This window comes from Labrus mixtus, chromosome 1 (genome assembly GCF_963584025.1).
Source record: "Labrus mixtus chromosome 1, fLabMix1.1, whole genome shotgun sequence".
NCBI lineage: Eukaryota > Metazoa > Chordata > Actinopteri > Labriformes > Labridae > Labrus > Labrus mixtus.
This window is the reverse complement of record NC_083612.1, coordinates 19131431-19153680: the sequence shown is the minus strand read 5'-3', so window position 1 is coordinate 19153680 and position 22250 is coordinate 19131431. Positions and strand designations below refer to the sequence as shown.

At 40.3% G+C, this 22250-nt stretch overlaps 1 protein-coding gene across 1 annotated transcript; it reads left to right on the top strand.

Moving 5' to 3' along the window:
* The first annotated feature begins 593 nt into the window (after window positions 1-593).
* Window positions 594-15908, top strand: slc17a6b (solute carrier family 17 member 6b). Its single transcript, XM_061036960.1, has 12 exons — window positions 594-1208; window positions 2873-3128; window positions 4121-4239; window positions 6246-6360; window positions 7797-7884; window positions 8005-8091; window positions 8569-8711; window positions 8874-9023; window positions 9467-9599; window positions 9959-10069; window positions 11353-11480; window positions 12868-15908. The coding sequence occupies exons 1-12, from the start codon at window positions 1135-1137 to the stop codon at window positions 13207-13209; spliced, it is 1746 nt and encodes a 581-aa protein (XP_060892943.1). The 5' UTR covers window positions 594-1134; the 3' UTR covers window positions 13210-15908.
* The last annotated feature ends 6342 nt before the right edge of the window (window positions 15909-22250 follow it).

The window sequence follows — 22250 nt, the reverse complement described above, 5'->3', positions numbered from 1 at the left end:
ATACTATCATTTTTGTCTCGAAGTGGTATGCAAATGCTCGTTTGAAATAGGCCTAGAGCTATCAGATTCTTGAAAATTGTTATAGGCCTACCAATCTAAAAAACCTTACAAATCTTTGCTCCTTCTGGTGTGTGAAATTGTGTTTATCAAAGGAGATATTAGCCTATGAGGAAGACATCAATTATTAATGGATTCCTACATTGAGGAAAGGAGCCTTCGTTTTTTTTCTTCTTAGGAGAGGAGCTTGTTGGGGGGAAATCCACTCCTGCTCGTTTCGTTTCCATAGCACCGCCCCCATGAGAGCTACTGCTATCATATGTGGCAATTACAGTCCTTGTTTTTTTTATTATATACTTTCAATGCATAAAAGCGCAACGTAGAAATTAATTATCGAAATAGTGTTGTGGGGATAAAAGAAATAATTTAGTCTCATAATAAAGCGATGGTTTGAAACACTTTCCCCTAATATTTCCCCCAACCCTCACTTTTGTATGAAATTCACAACAGGAAAAAAAACCCTCATATATTCATGATTTTGTTTTATATTTTCACTTTGGGTCTGCAGTTGCTCTGGACAAGCTATGCAGATGTTGCACGCCGAGCTGCTGTCGCTGACCTCGGTGCTGAACACGACGTCAGATGAACCTGCGCTCACCACAGGAGACACGATCCAGCCTCACTCCCTCTTTGATTCACTGAAGCCACATCAAACACCCACTGCTGCCTTTTAAACTTCTTTTATTTTTCATGCATCCATTCGTCCTCTCTCTCCTTCTCTTTGTTGCGGACTCGCGGCTCCATTACGAGGCTGGCTACTAATCCCTCTTCCTTTTTTGTTTTCGTCGTGATGGCACTGCGCGCGGCTCCTGTACGCGAGGCAGGAGAGGAGTCGGTGGCTGATGAAGGCGCACATCTCGTTTGATTCATTACGCTAAGGGTTTTCCGCGTTGCCACTTTTATTGAGAGAACTAAACTCGCTCTTTCGGAATCGTCGCCTTCCCTTGGACTCAAATCGGTAAAAACTTGGTTTCTTGTTTTTCCTTGTAGCCGCTGCGGTCGGCCATCCTGCGCCGTAACATGACGAATAAGCAGTAAAATAACAGTGAGAAATAGGCCTACATATAGAAACTGGATATGGAGTCTGTGAAGATGAGTGCAACGGCAGGGGTGAAGGAATTTGCAGGGAAGGCCCTGGGTCATATGCACAGGTAAGGACACGCACTTCATACTCCCATATCATTGATGGCACGTGCCGGTTTCCTCGTGTTTAAGTGGGAGGATTGGCATGATTGGTTTTAACGATACAGCATGTCACTAAAAACTGTTTTACAACTTACAGCATCTCTTGTCACGCCTCTAGAAGTGAAGAGGAATTATGCAATCTCGTCCATGTGTGGGGGAGTGTGTGTGTGTGTGTGTGTGTGTGTGTGTGTGTGTGTGTGTGTGTGTGTGTGTGTGTGTGTGTGTGTTGTGTTGTGTTGTGTTGTGTTGTGTGTGCGTGAGTTAGGGTCCATACTGATGTGGGGCCTGAATGTGAATCTCATCAGCAGACAGGTTGTGCACGACGTGCAGGCCACGCGTGGTATTTTAGGGATTCATTCATCATTTATAACACAATTCATAGTATTTTCAGGGCAGAGTGACGCACGAATAACAAAAAACACACTTCCCTTTTCTGACTGGTTTAAACCCAATCATCTGTCGTTTCCTAAGACAGTGTTTTATTGATGTTTCCTTTCTGAAACATATTGTTAGTAGGCCTATCTGAATTTAGACTTTGAATAAAAAATAGATTTACAGTTGTATTTATATAATTCCTTGGTGAATCCATCGTCAATGCAAGTATTATTAAGTATTATTCGGATATTACTAGGGCTTTATTCCTTTTAAGTTGAAAAAAAATCTAACTTAACAAAAATGCATGTTGATTCTATTATGGTGAGCAAACGTTTGGTTACATTTTAGTTTCAAAGAAAATATGGGTGCTGGGTATTTTCACAAGCGTATGCCTCTTACATTCAGGCTCTTGCGTATACTGCGCCTGTATTTATATTTATTCGATTGTTTTCTTGGTAAGTGTTGCTTTTTTTATTCGTTTGCAGACAGAAAAAGCCCCACCCTCGGATTTTAAATTTTGCAGCCCGATTTTAAGTAGTCAGGTTTGGATGAGGAAATATCAGTCTCATGGAGAGAAAAAAAGGAAAAAGGCTTTGAGGAATACCCACAGACGTGTGGGTGGGTGGGTAGGTAGGTGTGTGTTAGTATATGTGTGTGTGTGTGTGTGTGTGTGTGTGTGTGTGTGTGTGTGTGTGTGTGTGTGCGTGTGTGTGTGTGTGTGTGTGTGTGTGTGTGTGTCTGGATGCTGGAGCTGCTGCTCGGTCCCGGGAATGCTAATGAGTGTGAAAGTGAGCGAGCTGCTGCAATGCGGTACAGTCAGGGACGTGTTCGCCTGTTCTCAGCTCCACACACCGATCCACACCCCCCCCCCCCCCCCCCCCCCCCCCCTGTCATTTGAATTTTTAAGGGCACATGCAAATATATGACTTTAATTCTGATGGCCTTCTGACTTGAAGCTGATTTGCTGGCTGCAGTCATAAAACACAGCACAGAGGCCTCAGCACACAGATATCAGACTGTGGCAATTCTGATTGAATTGCTTCCTACATTTCCCTGACTGAAACACAAGGAACAAAAAAAAGATTCACAACCACATATCCAGTCTGTAACGAATTGTCAGTAGCCTACAAATAGATAGAAAATGGGCATCCTCAGAAATGCATTCCATCATGAAGCCTAGATTTAGTTTTTAGGAGGGTAAATCTTTTTTTATGAGGAGACATTTGCTAGACCCTGTTCTTCTCCGGCTGCTCAGGGTGATGGAGAGGAGGCAGAAGACCGGGGAGGTGATCGAGCTGACGGAGGACGGGAGGCCCCGGGAGGCCGCGGAGAAGAAACCCCCTCTGTGTGACTGTAACTGCTGCGGTCTGCCGCGTCGCTACATCATCGCCATCCTGAGCGGCCTGGGCTTCTGCATCTCCTTCGGGATCCGGTGTAACCTGGGCGTGGCCATAGTGGGCATGGTCAACAACAGCACCATCCACCAGAACGGCAAGATCATCATCACAGAGGTGTGGCAACAACGAGTGATGCTGACGTAGAAACAACGTAGACTAGCCTACATGCCTCAAGACGCAACACACCTGAGTCTTTTTTTTTTTTTTTTGTAAGAAAAAGAGAAGGCGAAAGGGGAACAGGGATTTCTCCTCACACGATTTACGAATACAAAAGGCCCGTTTTATTATAAATTTATATCACTTACAAAATCTAACCCAGTCCCAAATGATGAATGGGTTAAGAGCTTTTAAAACATCACAGCAAATATTTGTGCGTAAGAAAACCACTATACACTTTCAAGATGCTATTTAAAAATGCGCAATCACAAATGCGCAATAATCCAATTTTTTAAAAAACCCTAATATTTTGGATCAGCATCTATTATTATAACTGGTTCAAGTTTGCATATAGGCCTATTGATTTGGTGTATGCATGTGTCTTGCGTGAAAATCTCAAATCAGGTTTGTAATGCTCTAGAAAAAAATATTTGTGTAAAGGGCGAATTTGTGCAAAATTGAAGGGCAGGTGGCCTTACAATGTGTCCCAATAGGCTACATGAATAAACAAAACCCATTTGACTATTTAATAGTCCTAAAGGCTACAGCCTATTCAACTGGATAGCTTCAGTCTATTTTTTAAGACCAAAAATCAGGCCAACAAAATAGCAGACAGTAACCAACCTGAATAGAAAACACCAGAATTAGCCTAATTTGAACACATTTAGGATAGTCAGTGCTTTAACTACAAGACTGGACACAGTGCTTTGATGATCAGATCAATATCGTCTGATCGAAACAAACTGTTACAGGCCTGTAGTTAACAGGAGAAATAAACAGGCCTGCCTTTAGCTCAGTCTATTGTTGGCTTTTTTTTTTTTTTTTTTTTCGTTTGGTGTGCAGTAAGTCTTGAATAAAAATGATGTTGTAGCCTAGTCTCAAACAGAGGACATTTCACAATAATCAAAACCAGTGTTGTTTATTTAGGTATTGCTTTTGTTTTCATCCAGAAAGCGAAGTTCAACTGGGACCCAGAGACGGTGGGGCTGATTCACGGGTCTTTTTTCTGGGGCTACATCGTGACACAGATCCCGGGAGGATACATCTCCTCCAGGCTGGCAGCAAACAGGTAGGCGGCTCTCCCCATGAAGCTCCACAAAGTAAACAAGGCCTACAACACAGACGCTTTCATCTGGCTGATGAAGCGTTGCGATTTAAAGATATTTGGCCCATTTAGCGGAATGACTAAACAGTTGGCCAGACTTGACTAAGACTAGAGCTTCCTCTCGCCCTCATCCTCTCGCCTATTGTTTAACATTTAAAAAAAAAAAAAAAATACGCAGGAAGAGAAAGCACATGGGGACAGAAATAAATTCAGTCAAGTAAAAAATACAATCAAACACAGCTGAGGCCAGACAAAAACATGGCGCCACCTTGCCTGTATTATGAATGGTATGAATGCATCGTTTTAGGCTGAGGAACCGGCATAAAGGCAGCAGACAGACAGACAGACCGAGATGCAGAGCCACGGGGAGGCAGCGGGTTGGCAGGCCTGCAGCCCGGGTTCAGGGCTCTCTGCCACCTGTTAATGAGCTCCCTCGGGGGATCTGGTTTAATCTGGGCGTGGAGACCAGACCCTGTCATGTCGCCAGAGGCTTTAATTCACATGGGCACTTCCAATGCGTTACCAGTTATAATTAGCCTAGGCGTAATATTGCTGATGCAAGGCCAAAAAAACATTAATAAACATAGGCTATAGTCTACATAAATATGGCCCAATTTTGAAGTGGGTGACCGTAGCATGTTCATTTTGGATAAAGAGCCTATAGGCTAGGGCTAGTTTAATAATGCTATAGAGGCCGCAGATAGTCTATAGGCTAATAAAATGAAATATATTTCGTCAAAATGTTCTGAATATAACATAATAATAAATGCAACCAGAGCTGTCTATTATTGACTGTTAATCTGTGAAATGTGAATCTTATTTTAGGTTGATCTATTTTTTTATTTTACATTTATCTGCACCCTTGTTTTCTGATCCCTGTTTTGTTGATTGACACGCGGAAGTAATCGAATCAATTGGTCTCGTGCCCAACAGTAGTCCTAACCGGATTAGGGTTTGCCCCCCGCGTGCAGATGAGAGGGGCGGGAGAGCGTGACAGAAATGAGAAATAGCTCGGTGTTTATGGACGACCTGGTCCTCCCCTGTGCCTGATTGAAATGCTCAGCTGCTCCCTCATGGTGAATATCTTATTACAAAAATAGATCTTTGCTTATTTTTAGACGAAAATTCAGCAGAGATTATTTCATATTCTAAATATTCCTTACATGCTCTGTTATTATTATATAATAATAAATATTCCTTACATGCTCTGTTATTATTATATAATAATAAATATTCCTTACATCCTCTGTTGTTATTATATAATAATAAATATTCCTTACATCCTCTGTTATTATTATATAATAATAAATATTCCTTACATCCTCTGTTATTTAAGGTGTTTTCCTTTAGCAGCCAATGACAGAAGATTTAGGCTATAGCCATACCGTTTTCAGCTCATATGCAGTAACTAAATAAATGTTTTAAATATTGAAAACAAAATCAGTATAGGCTACATATCCATTATTATCCTCCTACATCGTCAATTCAAAATGAAACGTCATTCTTTATGAAAAATTGATTTTTTTGAACAGCCCCGATGCTAATACGGTTGTTATAGCAACGACAACGCATCGACTTGACTATCCCTGTTCTAAAACAATCATTTCTATGACGTATGAAACGAGCGTGTGGTTCAGGTCCAAATGCATGCTATTTGGTGCAGTGACGAAAACAAATTAGCCTACTGATTTCTGCTTTTTTTATTCTTAAAAGAGATAAAGATAAGGAGACATGTCGTCTTTTTGATTAAAATAGGCATGTACACATTTAAATATTCTTGGAGTGAAGTAGGCTAGGCCTATAATTAAAAAACCCAAGGCCAATTTTTTCCATCTAATGTAATATTTCAAAGCACCAGTCCTTTTCACCATGACACCAAGCTAAATGATAGCCTATTAATGACCCAATTTCAGTGCTGTTTAAATAATTATGGGGGAGTTGCTATATTTAAAATACATTTCATTTTTCAGGGTATTTGGAGCAGCCATCGTACTGACCTCCACTCTCAACATGTTCATTCCCGCGGCTGCTCGAGTCCATTATGGGTGTGTCATTTTTGTGAGGATATTACAAGGATTGGTTGAGGTAAGGAAATGTTTACATCTAAAGGTGCATTACGGTATCTTAAACTCTACTTTTCTTGAGTAAAATCAGGTCGTAGTCTGACATAGATTCACGGTCTTGATAAAATAAAACCAGCACTCAATATGTCCTTATAGAACATAAATCATGTCCGATGTGAGATTCTGTTATTATGAATATAAACTGCTGGTGTTTTGCAATCATAAAACATACAAAGGGATGTAAATTGTATACAACTACATGCGCTGAATAAACAAACAAGAGGAAATGTGAGATGATAAGTATTGATCCCGTCCACTACAGCTTATTGTTTGTTGGATAGTCCAGCTCGTTTTTTGCTGTCACACTTTGTATCCTGTAAACACAACAGAGGAGTGTTGGTTCACAGATAGATGACAAGAAAAAAGGCTGAAGGCAAAAGCAGATCAATTCACTGGCTTGATAGTGAAACATGACACTCAGGATTCTCTATGCTGTATATAAAATAAATGAAACAACAGAGAGCAGGTACTACAGTTCTTGTATAGGCCAATGAAAAGGATATAATTAGATGTAACGATAAAGTTGATTTGGGTTTCATTTGGGTATCTTATTTCATCGTTTTCAGAGAAAAGTCATCAAATGCTTGGACATGATGACGGACGATTACATCTCAGACTAGCATCATATGTGATGCAACATACTTCAGGGAAGAATAAACAAGACCTGATGCTGAAGAATAGTTTCTTCCTTTAGAACTGATGCCATTGCTTTGAAAAGAGAGTCCATGCAGACTGCGATTTTTACATCAACACGTTTTCTTCAAATTAGGAGCTGATGAACATTTAATAGCTGGAGGGTTGCTTTGCTCCACGAACAGCTCATCAGGTCCTCTCTGCTTGTTGCACTGTGTAATTTGCGCATGTTAATTACAGGGGTGAAAATGTTAATTTTTGTTAGTTATTATCAGATACCAGTTTGTTTAAGTTAATTTCTAAAACAGTATCCGTCAACGATTGTTTGTACATCCTACGACCTTTTGAATAACCATAATTAAACCTTATTGTTTAAGTATTAGGATGCTTTTATGATGCCTGAGATGGATATGTAAAATGGGGCACTTTTGTCTGTTCTTGTACATTTAGACCAAACGATTATTCTTTATATTGCTGAGTTGGATCAATCAAATATTGGTGCCAACTCATAACTTCATGCGGCCTATTGTTTATTTTACAATATCAGTTTAAAACAATCACTGACCTGCTGGGTTGCTAAAAAAAGGCTGACATAGAATAGAAGAGACCAATCTCATAGAACACATTTTTAAAACAATATTTATCAGGAATACTTTTTCCTTGAAACAATACACCATAAACACATGGTGTCCCAGTCTTGGGCTGCTTGTTTTTTTCATGTTCCTGGATAAAATGATACAGTGTTTTGTGATATGGTGTGTTTAGGGCGTTACATACCCAGCCTGTCATGGCATCTGGAGTAAGTGGGCCCCTCCCCTGGAGAGGAGTCGTTTGGCCACCATCTCGTTCTGTGGTAAGTATACATTTTTAAGTTTCTTGTTGCAAATTTTGGTTAAGAATTGAAGTGCTGCCTGCTTGCAACATAATTTGTTGCATTTCACTTTCTGGATTAAAACGTCTCGCTGTCTGACAGGCTCGTATGCTGGTGCTGTGATAGCGATGCCTATGGCTGGGATCCTGGTTCAGTACTCAGGCTGGTCTTCTGTGTTCTATGTCTACGGTAAGATTGATGGATGAGGGTTTATGTGTGATATGTCTGTGTGTATCTGGTGTGTATTGCTGCAGAGGGTAATAGGAAATTAGGTGTAATTCTGTGGTGAAATGATGATAAATGTATTTACATATAGAGAGAGAGATTTGGTGTTTTCAAGCTTGCTTTAAACCTGAAGAGTTTGACACTCAGCGAGACCAGTGAAAGTCAAATGGATTTATCCAGGCAGACTGTGTATTGATTTCCTCCCCTCGATGTTTTGGTGTGTCAATAAATTAACCCCTCATAAATCCCTCTCTCTGGTTTGAATACAGTTAGCGTTCCTGTCTGGGTTTTATTCTCTCAGGCATTTTGCAAAGATCCGGTAGCCAAATACTGTGTGTGTATGTGTGTGTTTATGCACTAGCTTGTTAGTTCCAAATGAGCTGCTATATTTAATCTATTATCATCTTTAGTTGTAACACTTTACTTGTCTGTGATGTGCAGGGTGTGTCGGTATCTTCTGGTACATTTTCTGGGTGCTTGTGTCCTATGAGAGCCCTGCTGTACATCCTACCATCACTCATGAGGAGCGCTGCTACATCGAGGAGAGCATCGGAGAGAGTGCCAAGCTAATGGGTCCTTCCGAGGTGAGGGGATATGAAACTGACTGACACTTAAGAATGACGAACAAAATCAGATCTATAATATAGTCTGTGTTTGCAGTACACTGTTTTTCTAAAAAAGTACTAGCAGACACAACAGCAAGCTACAGTTTCATTAACTTTTTCCTATGTGATGATCTGCTCCAGAAATTTAAGACCCCCTGGAAGAAGTTCTTCACCTCTATGCCCGTCTATGCAATCATCGTAGCGAACTTCTGCAGGAGCTGGACATTTTACCTGCTGCTGATCAGCCAGCCGGCTTACTTTGAGGAAGTGTTTGGCTTTGAGATAAGCAAGGTGAGTTTTATGTTGAAGTCCTCCAACAAGGGACTAAAACTGTGATTTCTCAATGTAATCGACAGACAATAGATTAGAAATACTAAGGCGAAAAACACGGATGTTTTAGAGCTTAGCATGTGACAATTTGCTCTTGGAATGAATGATTAAAAGAATCAATGCCAGTGAAATGGATGGCCTGTGGCTCTTCTCATGAACTGATTACATGATGTGTCCAAATTCTGGGTGTAATCTATGTCTACTGTCAATGGCTGACTTTGCCACAATTCACTGCATCGTTTTTTATGGATGAATATTAAAACAAAAGGTGGAAATTGTACTGTACTTGATACTTTGAAACATTAAACTGAATGAGAATACACATCTTCTAGAAGTCTAAATAAATGTTTTGTGTTCACATAATACTGCAGCTGATTTGGTTGATGTCTTGTTTGCGTCTGTAGGTCGGCATGCTGTCTGCGCTGCCCCATTTGGTAATGACCATCATTGTTCCCATCGGCGGTCAGCTGGCCGACTACCTACGCAGCAAGAACCTCATGACCACCACCAATGTCAGGAAAATCATGAACTGTGGAGGTGAGAAGACTGAACTCGGGGTGAAATCTCATTTTCCACACCTCTCTCTGCACAGCTACAGGGTGTGACTTTCAAAGTGTTGGATCCATACTGCTCCCTCTTTCAGTTGCTTTTCATTGTTGGATCAGTTTAAGAGATGGGTTTGTTTATATTTTTGTAAAAAAAATCTATTTGTTCAATACTAAGGGACAATACAATTGTGACGATGCATTGATTTCGTATCCGTCACTTATGTAATTGAGTGTAGACTGTGCATCAGGCTTAATTCAATTGGCACTGTGATGATCAACAGCCTGTGGGCTTTGTGTATTTCTGTGTGTACGTGTGGCTGTGTGTGACCTGCTGTCTGTCTCTGTTAGGATTTGGCATGGAGGCCACATTGCTGCTGGTGGTTGGATATTCTCACAGCAAAGGGATGGCAATTTCCTTCCTGGTGCTGGCAGTGGGCTTCAGCGGATTTGCTATATCAGGTTAGTACACACAATGAAACCAGGAAGATGTCATTTAGAATATAAAATAGAATAGTTAAATATATCATCTCAGTAGGGGTGTAATCTTGTGGACATGATACAGCGTGGCTTTATATTTCCTATGCCTGAAGGGCCTTTTGCTTTTAGGAGTCTAATAGAGGAGCTAGTTAGCTACATTTACAAGGGAAAATTAATGATTATGGTGAATCACTTTTTTCCCAACTACTGTTAGTGTCACTGTATGGTTTCATGGCACAGTTCTGAAATGATGCCTCAACCTAGCAAAGAAAGAAAACAATACAACTAAAAAGTGCAGTTAAAGAAGGCGGTTTACATGCTTGGGAAATACTGATTGATACCAGTCTTATATGTGTGCTTTACACAAAGCTACAACCAGGGCATGGTTAGCATTACTTTCGACATGTTATAAAAATATAAGGTGTAGTTTTAGAGGAAGTTATCAGCAGGACTGATTCCTCTAGCTGTTGTTTAACCAGTAATGTCCATCTTTTTAGCTGCTGCCTATTTTGGGTCCATTTAAATTCCTTACAGGTTATTTGTTTCAAATAAAATCAGGTTTTTAACATTAAATGTAAACTAGAATTGTTTTTTTTTTGTATGTTAGGTCCAAACTACTCGACATGCAACTATCAGGGCGTAAATTATATTAGAGGGTGTTAATGGATGTTGCAGATATGTGAAGTGTTTTTTTCCCTAATAGTTACAATAGCAATCAGAGTAACCGATACTAGTTTAAAAGCTACAGCCTTTCTTAAGACATTATATGTAAGATATGACTTGGAAAAGACTTCCACTGACTGTCAAAGTAAAGCTTTCAGCTCTATTCTGCCCTACATTCAAAAGATGTTTATGTTTAGTTACAAAGGATGCAGAGGTCTGTGACTGTGTGCAAAATCAGTTTTCTTGCCTGTTGTTCTTCAGCTTTCTCCTGGAGTGTTTAATAATTCAGTGCTAGCTGTCCCTGGGGATCTGTGAGGCAGGCAGTGTGAGGCAGCTCGCAAGGACACTTACTCATTCACCCAGTCAGAGTGGGGGAGGAGGAGGAGGATGTGCTGCGAGTTGCTGCCTATTTCTGCAAAGAGATGGTCATAATTTGTGCCGCTTTTATCTACAACTGTGTCCTGGTTCTGTTTCCTAATACGTTCTGTCACAATGTTTCCCCCATATTCATCACTTAAATCAGCTTCCCGAGCCGAGTTTTTATTCACAAAGTTCAAATCTATCAACAATATTTATATCTTCTGTATGTTTTGTTCCATCAGGCTTTAATGTCAATCACTTGGACATCGCTCCACGCTATGCCAGCATCCTGATGGGTATCTCTAATGGTGTGGGTACCCTGTCTGGGATGGTGTGCCCACTGATCGTTGGTACTATGACAAAGAACAAGGTAAAAGCCCCCCCCCCACCCCCCTCCTCTTATTCCATGAGTGCAACAAACAATAATAATTAACATATAATAATAAGAGCTCATCTTAGTCGTCCTGGTAAATAAATAGAAACAAAATGATGTGCAGCACTATAATTACACAGCAGTTTTAAGCAGATATAATTATGTATTGAAATATTAATCAATAACCATAATGCCTGTAGTGCATAAACAGAGGCTGAGGTATAAAGAAAAGATGCACGACACTATCAGTCTTATTTATAAAAGTCATAATAGCTGCTGTTATTAATGAATGTTGCTAAATAAATGCTACATATGAAGGGTTGATGACAAATTAGAATAATGTATAAAACATTTCATGCTCTCAGCAGTTCCTTTATCGATTCAATCCCACGCTCAATGTCCTGTGTTGTATTATCATCTGTTTACTTTTGTAAAAGTAAACAGATGATAATACTACTCTCGTGTTTCCCCTAGGTTTACAGCGTTGGGGGGGTGGGGGGACACGCCAACACGCCGACAAAAACACTTGAAGGAATCTTGGTGTTCATGTGTTACTTTTAATGACAGCTGTCCTTTTCTATCGGAAAGGTATCCTTAAATGACTTATTTCCCTGATTACGGACTCTATCCACTATCATATCCCTACAATAAAGGCACAAAAAGCCCAAAAACAAATCTTTAAATTAAAAAATAAAATAAAATAAAAAAATATATATATATTTTGGGGCGCCGTCGGGGGGGCGGGCCGCCCCCCTAATATAATGGTAGAGGTCTGTCTTTAAATATACAGAGACAGTTATACAGTGAATGTCCTTTTCATTGAGTAATGATTTACAGTTGACAGCTAAGGTTAGTTAAAAGTGTTATAGTTATAGTGCTGCCTCCTTTGTGATTGTATATAAGTAATGAGTAAATGTGATAGTATACATACAGTATGTATCTTAAATATTCTGTATACAACTCGTCTTTGAAGTACATGGTTATCACACGTTCCCCAGAAATCAAAACGAACCGTCAAAAACAGATTTTTTTGTGGAAGCGTCTTTATACAAAGATAACAAATTCACAAAAAAACGTTTTTTTCCCTCCAAATTCTAGCCAATGGAAGCTCAGAGTCAAATATATATATATATTGTATTTTGAGAGGATTCATAATTTCTTGAGGTCTAGATTCAGCTGCAGATATATAATTAATGGCTGGGCTGGAAAGTACTTTGGTAGCATGATGCTCTGAACTATGTTTATGATAATGAAAGAACATGCTGCCCAATGTGCTTTAGATAAGTTACTGATGTAAGTTATTTTATGGACTTGTTGATAACAGGAACATTTCATTCAGTGTTTGACTTTCTAAAGTAAAAGACGTTATTGTTTGCCTCTTCAGACTCGAGAGGAGTGGCAGTATGTGTTCCTGATTGCCTCAATGGTGCATTATGGGGGAGTGATCTTCTACGGTATTTTTGCCTCGGGAGAAAAACAGCCGTGGGCTGACCCAGAACTCACCAGCGATGAAAAGTGTGGCTTCATAGACGAGGACGAGCTGGCGGAAGAGACGGGCGATATTACCCAAAGTTACGGTGCCTTTGCAGCTCCAGCCAAGTCGTACGGTGCAACCACACAGGTGAACGGAGGCTGGGCTTCAGGCTGGGAGAAGACCGAGGAGTACGTCCAGGAAGGAGCACAGGGAGCCGACTACGGATACAGGAAGGACGAGGGATACTCCTAGACCAAACACACATCCACAGACACATGAGTAGACCTATTTCCCTTGGTGTGAATCTGTTCAGTCATAAAAAATAAAAAAAAATCAAATAACCAATGAGAAACTAGAAAATCTACGATCCATTGTTGTATTGTTTGCACATTTGAAAAAGAACAAGAAAAGTATCCACTTAATGTTAAAATGACTAAATCGTATAAAAAACTCAAAGGTATTTGATTAATAGAGGTGTAACACATATCAAATTGGCAGTCTGTAAATGTATTATTACAATGATACTAGATATATTTAATGGGAGTGCAATTGTGTGTAAATGTGAGCGTTTTCATCCCATCAGCCAAGGCTTTCTGACCTCAATGAAGCCTTTAGGGTTATTTAGAAGCAAGCCCTTATTTTAGAAAGTTACTTATAACAGTGAGACGTCCTACCAGCCAGCCATCAGTGTAATGTCACTGCACAGCATTGTAAACAGAAAGTAGACACTCTGTGGATATAGATTGTACTGTACCTCTCCTGAGTACACTCTGAGTAGTGTGTCCTCATAATGCACAATATGATGATTTTTGTTTTTTTTTGTATCACCGGCTTCTGTGTGTGTGTGTAAAAACATGTAAGTGACCTGCTGTAGAGATTTGACGAGTGGCATAATGAATCGTGTTAACTGTTTGGTTTCACTTGCATAAAAGTTCAAAATGCCAATTCAAATGTTTGCTTCCGCAGTTAGATTTTAGCCTGTCAACCTGTCACATCTCAGAAGTGTAGTGCAGAAGTCAAGCCGTTTTCCATAGAACACAACTCATCTGCTCTGGCTGTGCCAAAGCACTGCTGAAAGATATCTTTATAAAAAAATATATGAGCGCGATAACTAATAATATAACTAGAGGATAGATACTGTATGCATCAGAGTTCTCGGTGATTACATTTAGATTACTAAGATTTTCATGGTTGTAAACAACCTAATGAAAGGGTTTGTGCAATGCAAATAATATGGTAAAGAACATGCTAATCAAAATCAATATAAGAGTCTTAATATATTAGAGTAGTACTCCGAATTATCTCTAATGAGGGAGGGGGGGTATGTGATTAAAGGATGAGTTATAATGCACATGGTAAAGCCTGGGAGAACATAGTTTTGCTCTGAAACACTGATATTCAGGGAAAAGAGGAACAATCAAAGTAGAAAAAATGCCATACTTTTTTTTTTTGGGTCAATCTCTTAATTCAGTGGATGCTTCATCAGGACTGTGAGGATTTGTTTTGACAGTTATCAACAGATTGTGATCCAAATACTTAACTCTGATTGGTGCACAATGATATGTTATATCACACTTTCTACCAGTGCAGGATCCACTGTTTGAAATCAGAAGCACATTGGCGGCCAGGGCCTTTAAACTAAAAGAAGAGTTGAAAATATCAGATTGCATTTCAGAAGAAAAGTAGTTGAATGTTTACATAAAATCTATACTTTGCATTTCTTACACCAAAACACGAGATTACTATTCATAGTTATAGAGACAATGCAGCAGGAGAAGCAATCACAGTTTGTTTGCCATTTGGACAAACTTCCATTCCTCCATTTCCATTGAAGTGAGATGAGACATTTTATGGATTCATGTTTAATGAAACGACCTGCCTTTACTTTTTGAAGCCTTGCTCTTGATGTGGAAGAAGAGTGAACACACAAACAAGGCTGCAGAATCTGTTCTGTCCTCATTCTGCACTTACACTGACAAGGTCTGAAGGGGGCCAAGTGTGTTTCGTATGTGACTTGTCTGCACTTCACGATATAGATGTGTGTGGATGTGTATTTATGCATGGAACAAAGTGAAATTTGATGTATGTCAGTTTTTTGTTGTCGTTTCCTTTTCTGTCAGACTTATTCGTCTTCGTCTCAGAAACTGTTACTGATGCTTCAATTTCTTTGCACAATCAACCAAAGGTGACGAGCAGAGTTCGGTTTAAGCTGGAAGTCAAACATATTGAAGGCTGTACAGACCATCAGCAGTGAGGTTCCAGCATGCGGACCACCCAGTGTGCAGGTGGCACCACACAATACTCAATGTACAAAGCAATAAGTCCATAGTAACAGTTCTGGCCATGAACAGTCATCATGTAACTGTTTTTTATGCATTTGTTTAAAAGTTGTGGTTTTTGTGATAAGAAATGTAGAAATTAAACACTTGTAAAGAAAAAATATATAGAAATGTATGTACAAAATATAGTAATAGAGTCCAACACAAACGTCTTCATAGAGTTTGTGACAGGGCTGCTCACCAGATGAGAATGATAAAGAGCTCCGTCTGAGAGGCGGACGCTCTTCTATGTGTTTTTGTTTGACTGTGCTGCTGTTTCCTTCCCCTCTATTTCTCTCTCTCTCTCTCTTTCCCCGTTTCTCCTCCCGTTTTTACTTTAATTTATGTCCCTCATTCTGTGGCTGGACCCCCTCTTGCCCTGCTTAACCACATGTACCTCACCCCTCCCCTGTAAAACCCACTGTCATGATATTTGAAGAAACCTGAGCAGGTGATTCTGCATTTTTCAGAAATGACAAATGCGCAACCTGAAGTAGTTCAAAGTTTCCTGTTTTTGTGCCTCTAAAGTTGCAGTGTGGTTCAATGGCTTCTTTTGCTGTGTAAATTGAGAGGTTTGTTGATGTCAAGATGAAAAACTCTATATCCCTTTTTTTATTAAAAAAAGTAAACAAATCTGTGTATCCTGAGTCTTTATACAAATAAATAAAGAAGAGGAAGTGATGAAACAAGCACGACAGTTTTGAACTGTAATGAAGAGTATTGCTTTTCAGCTTTGCTATTTCAGAATGAATACAATTTTTAACAACGAGCCAGAAATATACTTTCTGTCTTTATTAAGCCCACGAGGGGAAATTTGTTTTTACACTGTCTAATGAACAGTCAATACACACATATGCCGAAATACACACACATGCACAAACAGGATCCTATGGACAAGCATTAATGAAGAGGTCTCTGATTGAGGGGGCTGCCCACAGTGGGTGCTCCTGAGCTGGTGGGGGGGTTCGGTGCCTTGCTCAAGGGCACCTTAGCAGTGCTCAGGAAAGTGGACTGGCACCTCTCCAGCTACCAGGCCAATTTCCGGACTTGAACCGGCGACACTCCGGTTCCCAACCCAAGTCCCTTCAGACTGAGCTACTACCGCCCCATTACATTGACAGCTCTAAAGTTGAAACAATTGTACAATTATGGAGCAACATCACCATTAATTAAGACCATTAAGATGTGTCTGTGGTCACTTGATGCCTGTAACTTCATAATGGTCCTTTTTGCTCTGTTTTTGGTCTCCGCTGCCACCAGAAACACATTTCAGGCCCCGTGGCTGCTAAATGCACCATTTAATATTTGAGCTCTAGGTACAGTTGTAGAACACTAGGCGAAAAAAACTCCTCTCTTAGAATAAGGTGACATTATTAGCAAACATTTTGGACTGATAATATACATCTCAATAATAAGTATTTTTTATGATATCTTTTATAAATGCAAATGAAATTCAACTTTCTGTGCTCCCTGACTTCTTCAGCAAATAGGACCTTCAGTTTCTCTAAAGGAAGGATACATAACAGACATTGAGCAACAACAAATTGGAGCTACAAATTAATTTGGATGGTAGACCGAAGGTACCCTTTTCTCTGGTAGCAGGTAGAAAAGTACCTTCAGTATACAGGTAGGTAGAACAGGTAGAACAATACCACATTCAATCCCAATGCAAGCCTCGAAAGCTTGATGCACTTTGTAACTTAGTTTTGGCCAGAAAGAGATATTTACAAGACAAGAGGCCTGGAAACAGTCAATCTTGGACTAGCTTTATGTATTTTGTGAGTGTGGATTGCAGTGCCGTATAAGGGTGCCAAATCCTTTATAGCTTATGAAAGCAATTCTCACAGCTTACTTATCAAGACATTACAACAATGACATTACATTAATATAAACATCAGGTACAGAGAGGGTGAATCAGTCAAATAAAATGTGATTTAAAATCAGTAAATAATGCAGGAAGGCTTTCAGCAGAGCGAGTTTTAGCTGCCCCTACAAGGCCACAGGAAGTGGCCACTTACTGGCTGCCCTCCTTCCCCCGTCAGTGTGATCAATAGGGTGAGTCCCCGGTGTTCTGCTGGACCTATTGACTGTTCTAACCTCTTAATGGAGATGAGAGGGAGGAGGAGCACTTATTGAGCCATTTGGAGGTGTTATTTCGATTAAGGAGCCGACCCCTTCCTACTCCAATAACGCTTTAGCACTCAGTTCTCTCAGAAAATCATCAGTAGCGATACTGTAGAGAACTAAACACAGGTATCACTCTGTATCTCCCTGACTGATTTGTGACTGCATATTAACATAAGAACAATTAAATTAAACAATCATTATGAACTACCTTGACTGACATACACTAGGAAACGCAAATACATTGTTTTCTATCACTGCGTTCAGTTTCTGGTATGGAACAAAACAAATATTAAGGGATGCTGCGTTTACCCTCTGCTGATCTGTAAACTAATACAGAGTTCTCAGAGATTATTAAAGGTATTCATTTACAGCATAGTGATCATTTTTAAATAAGCCTACACTGGCCCTGGTCGGACCAATCACTACATTTAGTCTAAAATGTTGTGGCTTTAATTGAGTTTAATACAATGTGTCACAGAGCATTCGGGCACTATCACAAGAAAACAAATAACAGAATAAAGCTGCTGCAAATGTGGAGCGTTAACTGGTGGGTTAGTAGAGGGCACTTGTTCACGTTGGTTATGAAATATGTCTTGCCAAACGTCTGTATAACATATTCAAAAAGAAGCCATAAGAATTGGGTATTTGGATTAGCTAATTGCTCTGACTTGTTGTCGGTCCATCCTATTGTTTCTAGAAGCATTTTAATCTCTGCCCCTTGGAGGTAGAGAAAATTGAAGCGCAAAGGATCCAGACTAATTAAGGACTATGTCCTCCATTCTCAGGCTGCTTTAAAGGTAAACTTAAAACAATAACATTTTAACCACACATGGAACACAACACGTATTAGAATCCCTCTTCTTTTGCTTAATTTCTGAACACAAACTGTGTGTACAAGGACTGGTTGTTAGAATTCAGGGAACTTATTCTGGCCTATCTGTTTCAACAAAGTGCCAGAGATGGTTCAGTCAGGTTGTGTTAGAGTCAATTTTTAACGAGATGACAGAGCTCTAAATGTGCCCTACGGAACTGTTGAGAATTACTTTAAAGAGCTAGAGGGACTTAGTCTCTTAAACGGAAAACATCTCCTCTCTGTTGTGACAAAAAGCGGTTTGTACTGTCATGCAATCTGTGAATGAAAAAATAGTAATGGCAAGTTATCTATTGTTGATAAGAACTGATAATTAAGACATTAAGAAAAATGTTCAACCTTAAATATGATGCAATGGTGACCGAATAAAAAAACGTATATATAACGTTTTACAAACAGGTCTACCTTTAAAAGTGGTTTTGTAGATTCCTGCACTGTGTGTAGAGCATAATCAGTGAAGTAAAATTCAGACCACATTCAGTCTCAGAACTTCACTGACGTCAAACGTTTCTGCAGGAGCTCTGAAAAGCCCAAGGTGACACACAGATCAGTGCCTGATTGATGGACAACTTCTGGGGCAGGTGATATTCAAAAAAACATGTTCTCTGAGTGTGTGTGTGTGTGTGTGTGTGTGTGTGTGTGTGTGTGTGTGTGCGCGCGCATGTGTGTGTGCGCGCGCATGTGGGTGTGCATGCATGTGTTATTGTGACCCTTGTCCCAACTCAGCTCATTGCACCCTTTAATTCGACAGGCTCAATAAACGTGTCAGCAGTCATCCCTAAATGCTATTTTCTCACAGCCAACCAGCCAGAACCAGTCACTCTGTCCCAGTGCAAGTGAGGGAGGTGACCCGAGACCCTGTGTGCCCATCAATCCCCACATTAACACCTCACCTGTCACTGCCTCTCCTCAACCAAAAGAGGGGGGGAAAAAAATCAAGGTAGCATCTACCCTGCTGCCTACGTACTGATGCAAATGTTTGTGCAGAAACGCGTCATCACGACGCTCTTCAAATGTTCTCATGAGTTGAACTCAGTCATTTGCATCATATATAAATATAGCACGTGGGTGTGTGTGTGTGTGTCTGACAACACGGATGCTAAATTGAGAGAATGCGTGTGCATATGTTCAGCATCTTAAATGACTGTTCAAATGTGGTTGGGGGGCAGGTGCTTCTTAAGCCTCAAGGGAGACAAGGGTGGGGGCTGGGAGGAGGGGAAGTGGATGCCAAAATCACTCCTTAATGACTAGAGGGCTGTGCTCATGGTGTGCTCGGGCCCCTGAGATCCTATGTGGCTCATAAATAAGCTCCTGATTTGCACACTGTGCCTCGAGCCACTCTGAGTCACAGGATAATTAGAAAGTCTTTGGGTGAGATATCGACTTGAGATCACTTTAGCTATGAATGATTGAAATTTATCGTCCTCAAAGAATCACAAATAAAACTCTGAACCTCGTGAGTAATAAAACATGTTGAGAACTACCCTTGTTTGGGAAAGAAAAAGATAGATCTATAACTTTCTGCAGGTTCTTACGCAGGCTTCCTGCATCACACACAACCACACACATCCACACGTGAGCTGTCCATGGTGAGAAATGACAGCTCTCTGCGTAACGCCAGCATGGGCGTGTGCACAGATTTTCAAACTGCAGATCAGTCACAGCATGGCGTTCAAGACCTTAAACGATCCTTTTCTATATGTCGCACTTCTGCATGATGACTGGGTAACAACCTACACGCACACAAAAAGCTCCGGATCAGCGCTGATTGGTTCGGAAGAAAGCATCAGGATCCTCCTCATGCACGAATCAGGAAGCATGATCGGTCGCACATGCCAGCTTTTAGCACTATCTCCACAGATGGTATATATTTAGCCGGTCCTCACCACCCCACATCCCACTCCCCATCCTTTTCTCCTCCCCTCATACGCAGCCTGCTACCACCTTGTCAGGAAGTGCGTCATAGGCTCGTCAAGGGGGAGCCTCTGGGGCGAGGCGTCTAATATTACCAAGTCAGAAAGTCTCCTTCATCACATCTCCTTCAAGATCACATGCACACACGCACACACACACACACACACACACACACACACACAGACACTTAAAAAACAACAGTGTGATGCAAGATTAGCTGAGAATTATTTAAGCATAGGTATGAGTACGATTTAGATCAGACACTAAAAGATTTGGACTCCTTTCTTTGTTTTCTTCACTTTTCCCACCTTTAATTCTGGAGTTGTTTCAAAATGATGCAATTAAAGCAAAAATACAGAAATAGAAAACGGAAATAATATGAGGCCTTTTAGATTGTCGTATGTTTCACTAAAGCTCTTATAAAATAATGTGTTATTAATAAATCTTTTTCTCTTTATCATTTTATGTCTGCAAATAAGCAAAAATGACTTGTTGCTTTATATTTCTGTTATTTAAAAAAATTCATTTTTATTATTGATAGGGACAAAAACCAAAAAGAACAACTTGATGCCGAATGCAGCATAAAAACATTTGGAACAGGACACAGGGAGGCATACAGCTACAGCACTGAATAAAAGTGTGTGTGTGTTTGTGCATGGACATGCATGCCTGTGTGCCAATAGTTGGTTATTCAGGCTCCCCTCTTTAATGTCCTTTCACCAGATGGGAGCAAGTGGTAAGTGTGTGTGTGTGTGTGTGTGTGTGCGTGTTTGCGTGTGTGTGTGTGTGTGTGTGTGTGGTTAGAAGGGGGGGGGGGGGGGGGGGATTTCCCAAAACCCAAGCATCAGGCCTCCTTTTGTCCTTCTGCCTGTCACCAATGGCTTCACAGTGGGGTGACACACACACTCCAAATCTCATTAAAAAGTGAGAGATGGGGGGAGGGTCTTCATGTTTAATGGGACTGTAATCAACATTTAATAGCGAGTCCAACAAGGTACAAGCAATGTGCTGTGTGTTGTAAGCATTTTAAATATAACTGCCTCCATCTTTGATAGCAGTCTTATGGTTGGTCGGTATTTGAATCAAAAATTAAGAAGAAAACCGAACACTTTATAAAACTATAAATGTGAACAAAAGGCTTTGCAGACAAAAAACACTTCCTTTGTTGCTTTATTGATTTCATGCTGTCACCCATACTTGTCCATCTGATTTCATTAGACACACAGTGATGTGACACATCTGATAAAGAGGTCTCTTACAGGGGGATAACATGAGGAGGACACTATCAGTGTCTGCTCTTTTGTTCAGGGTCTAAAGAGATGGCTCAGTAGCCACTCCTCGCCGCCATGATAACCATGATGAATCCATTTCCTACAATCTCTATTTTTGTTAGGTATTAACAACCGTGACAATAACAAGTGTTAAACATTCTTAATCTTTAAAGTGGGCACTCTATTATCTCATGTTCAACTGTTTGCCGTAATTGCCAGTAAGAATGACACACCAAACCCCCTTTAACACCCTGCAATTTATCCATTACGAATAGAAACTGCTCTGCAATTGCAGGCAATTACCCCCAAACTACAGCAGCAACCAAACGACAGCTTACCCGTTGAAAAAAATGTGCCCAGTTTCCCTCTTTGTTATCCTGCAGCCATTTCTAATGAGAACTTAACAGCACTTATTTGCATTCAGCTAATGGATTTTGCTTTGTGTCATCGCAGTGATAAAATATTGATGCATGGCACCTTTAAGGGCTGAGCCCGGAGAGGCGACACCTTGGGACGAGTGAGTGTGAGAGAAAAAGGGACAGACAATAAACAAGTCTCAGAAAACACACAGGAGACGCTGCTTCTGACATTTGCTTTTGGAGAGATGATGGGAAAATGAGCATCTTGATATTTGACATGAAAATAGAGCTAAGGCTAAAACTCCTGGAGGTTTTATATCAGAAATGGTAAAAAATGACATCCAGACCTGTTAGCTTTTAATGTTTGTTTTGTTTTGTCTCTTATACTGAATTAAAAGAGGGGCTTATAGAGCTTTGTCTTGAGATGACCAGA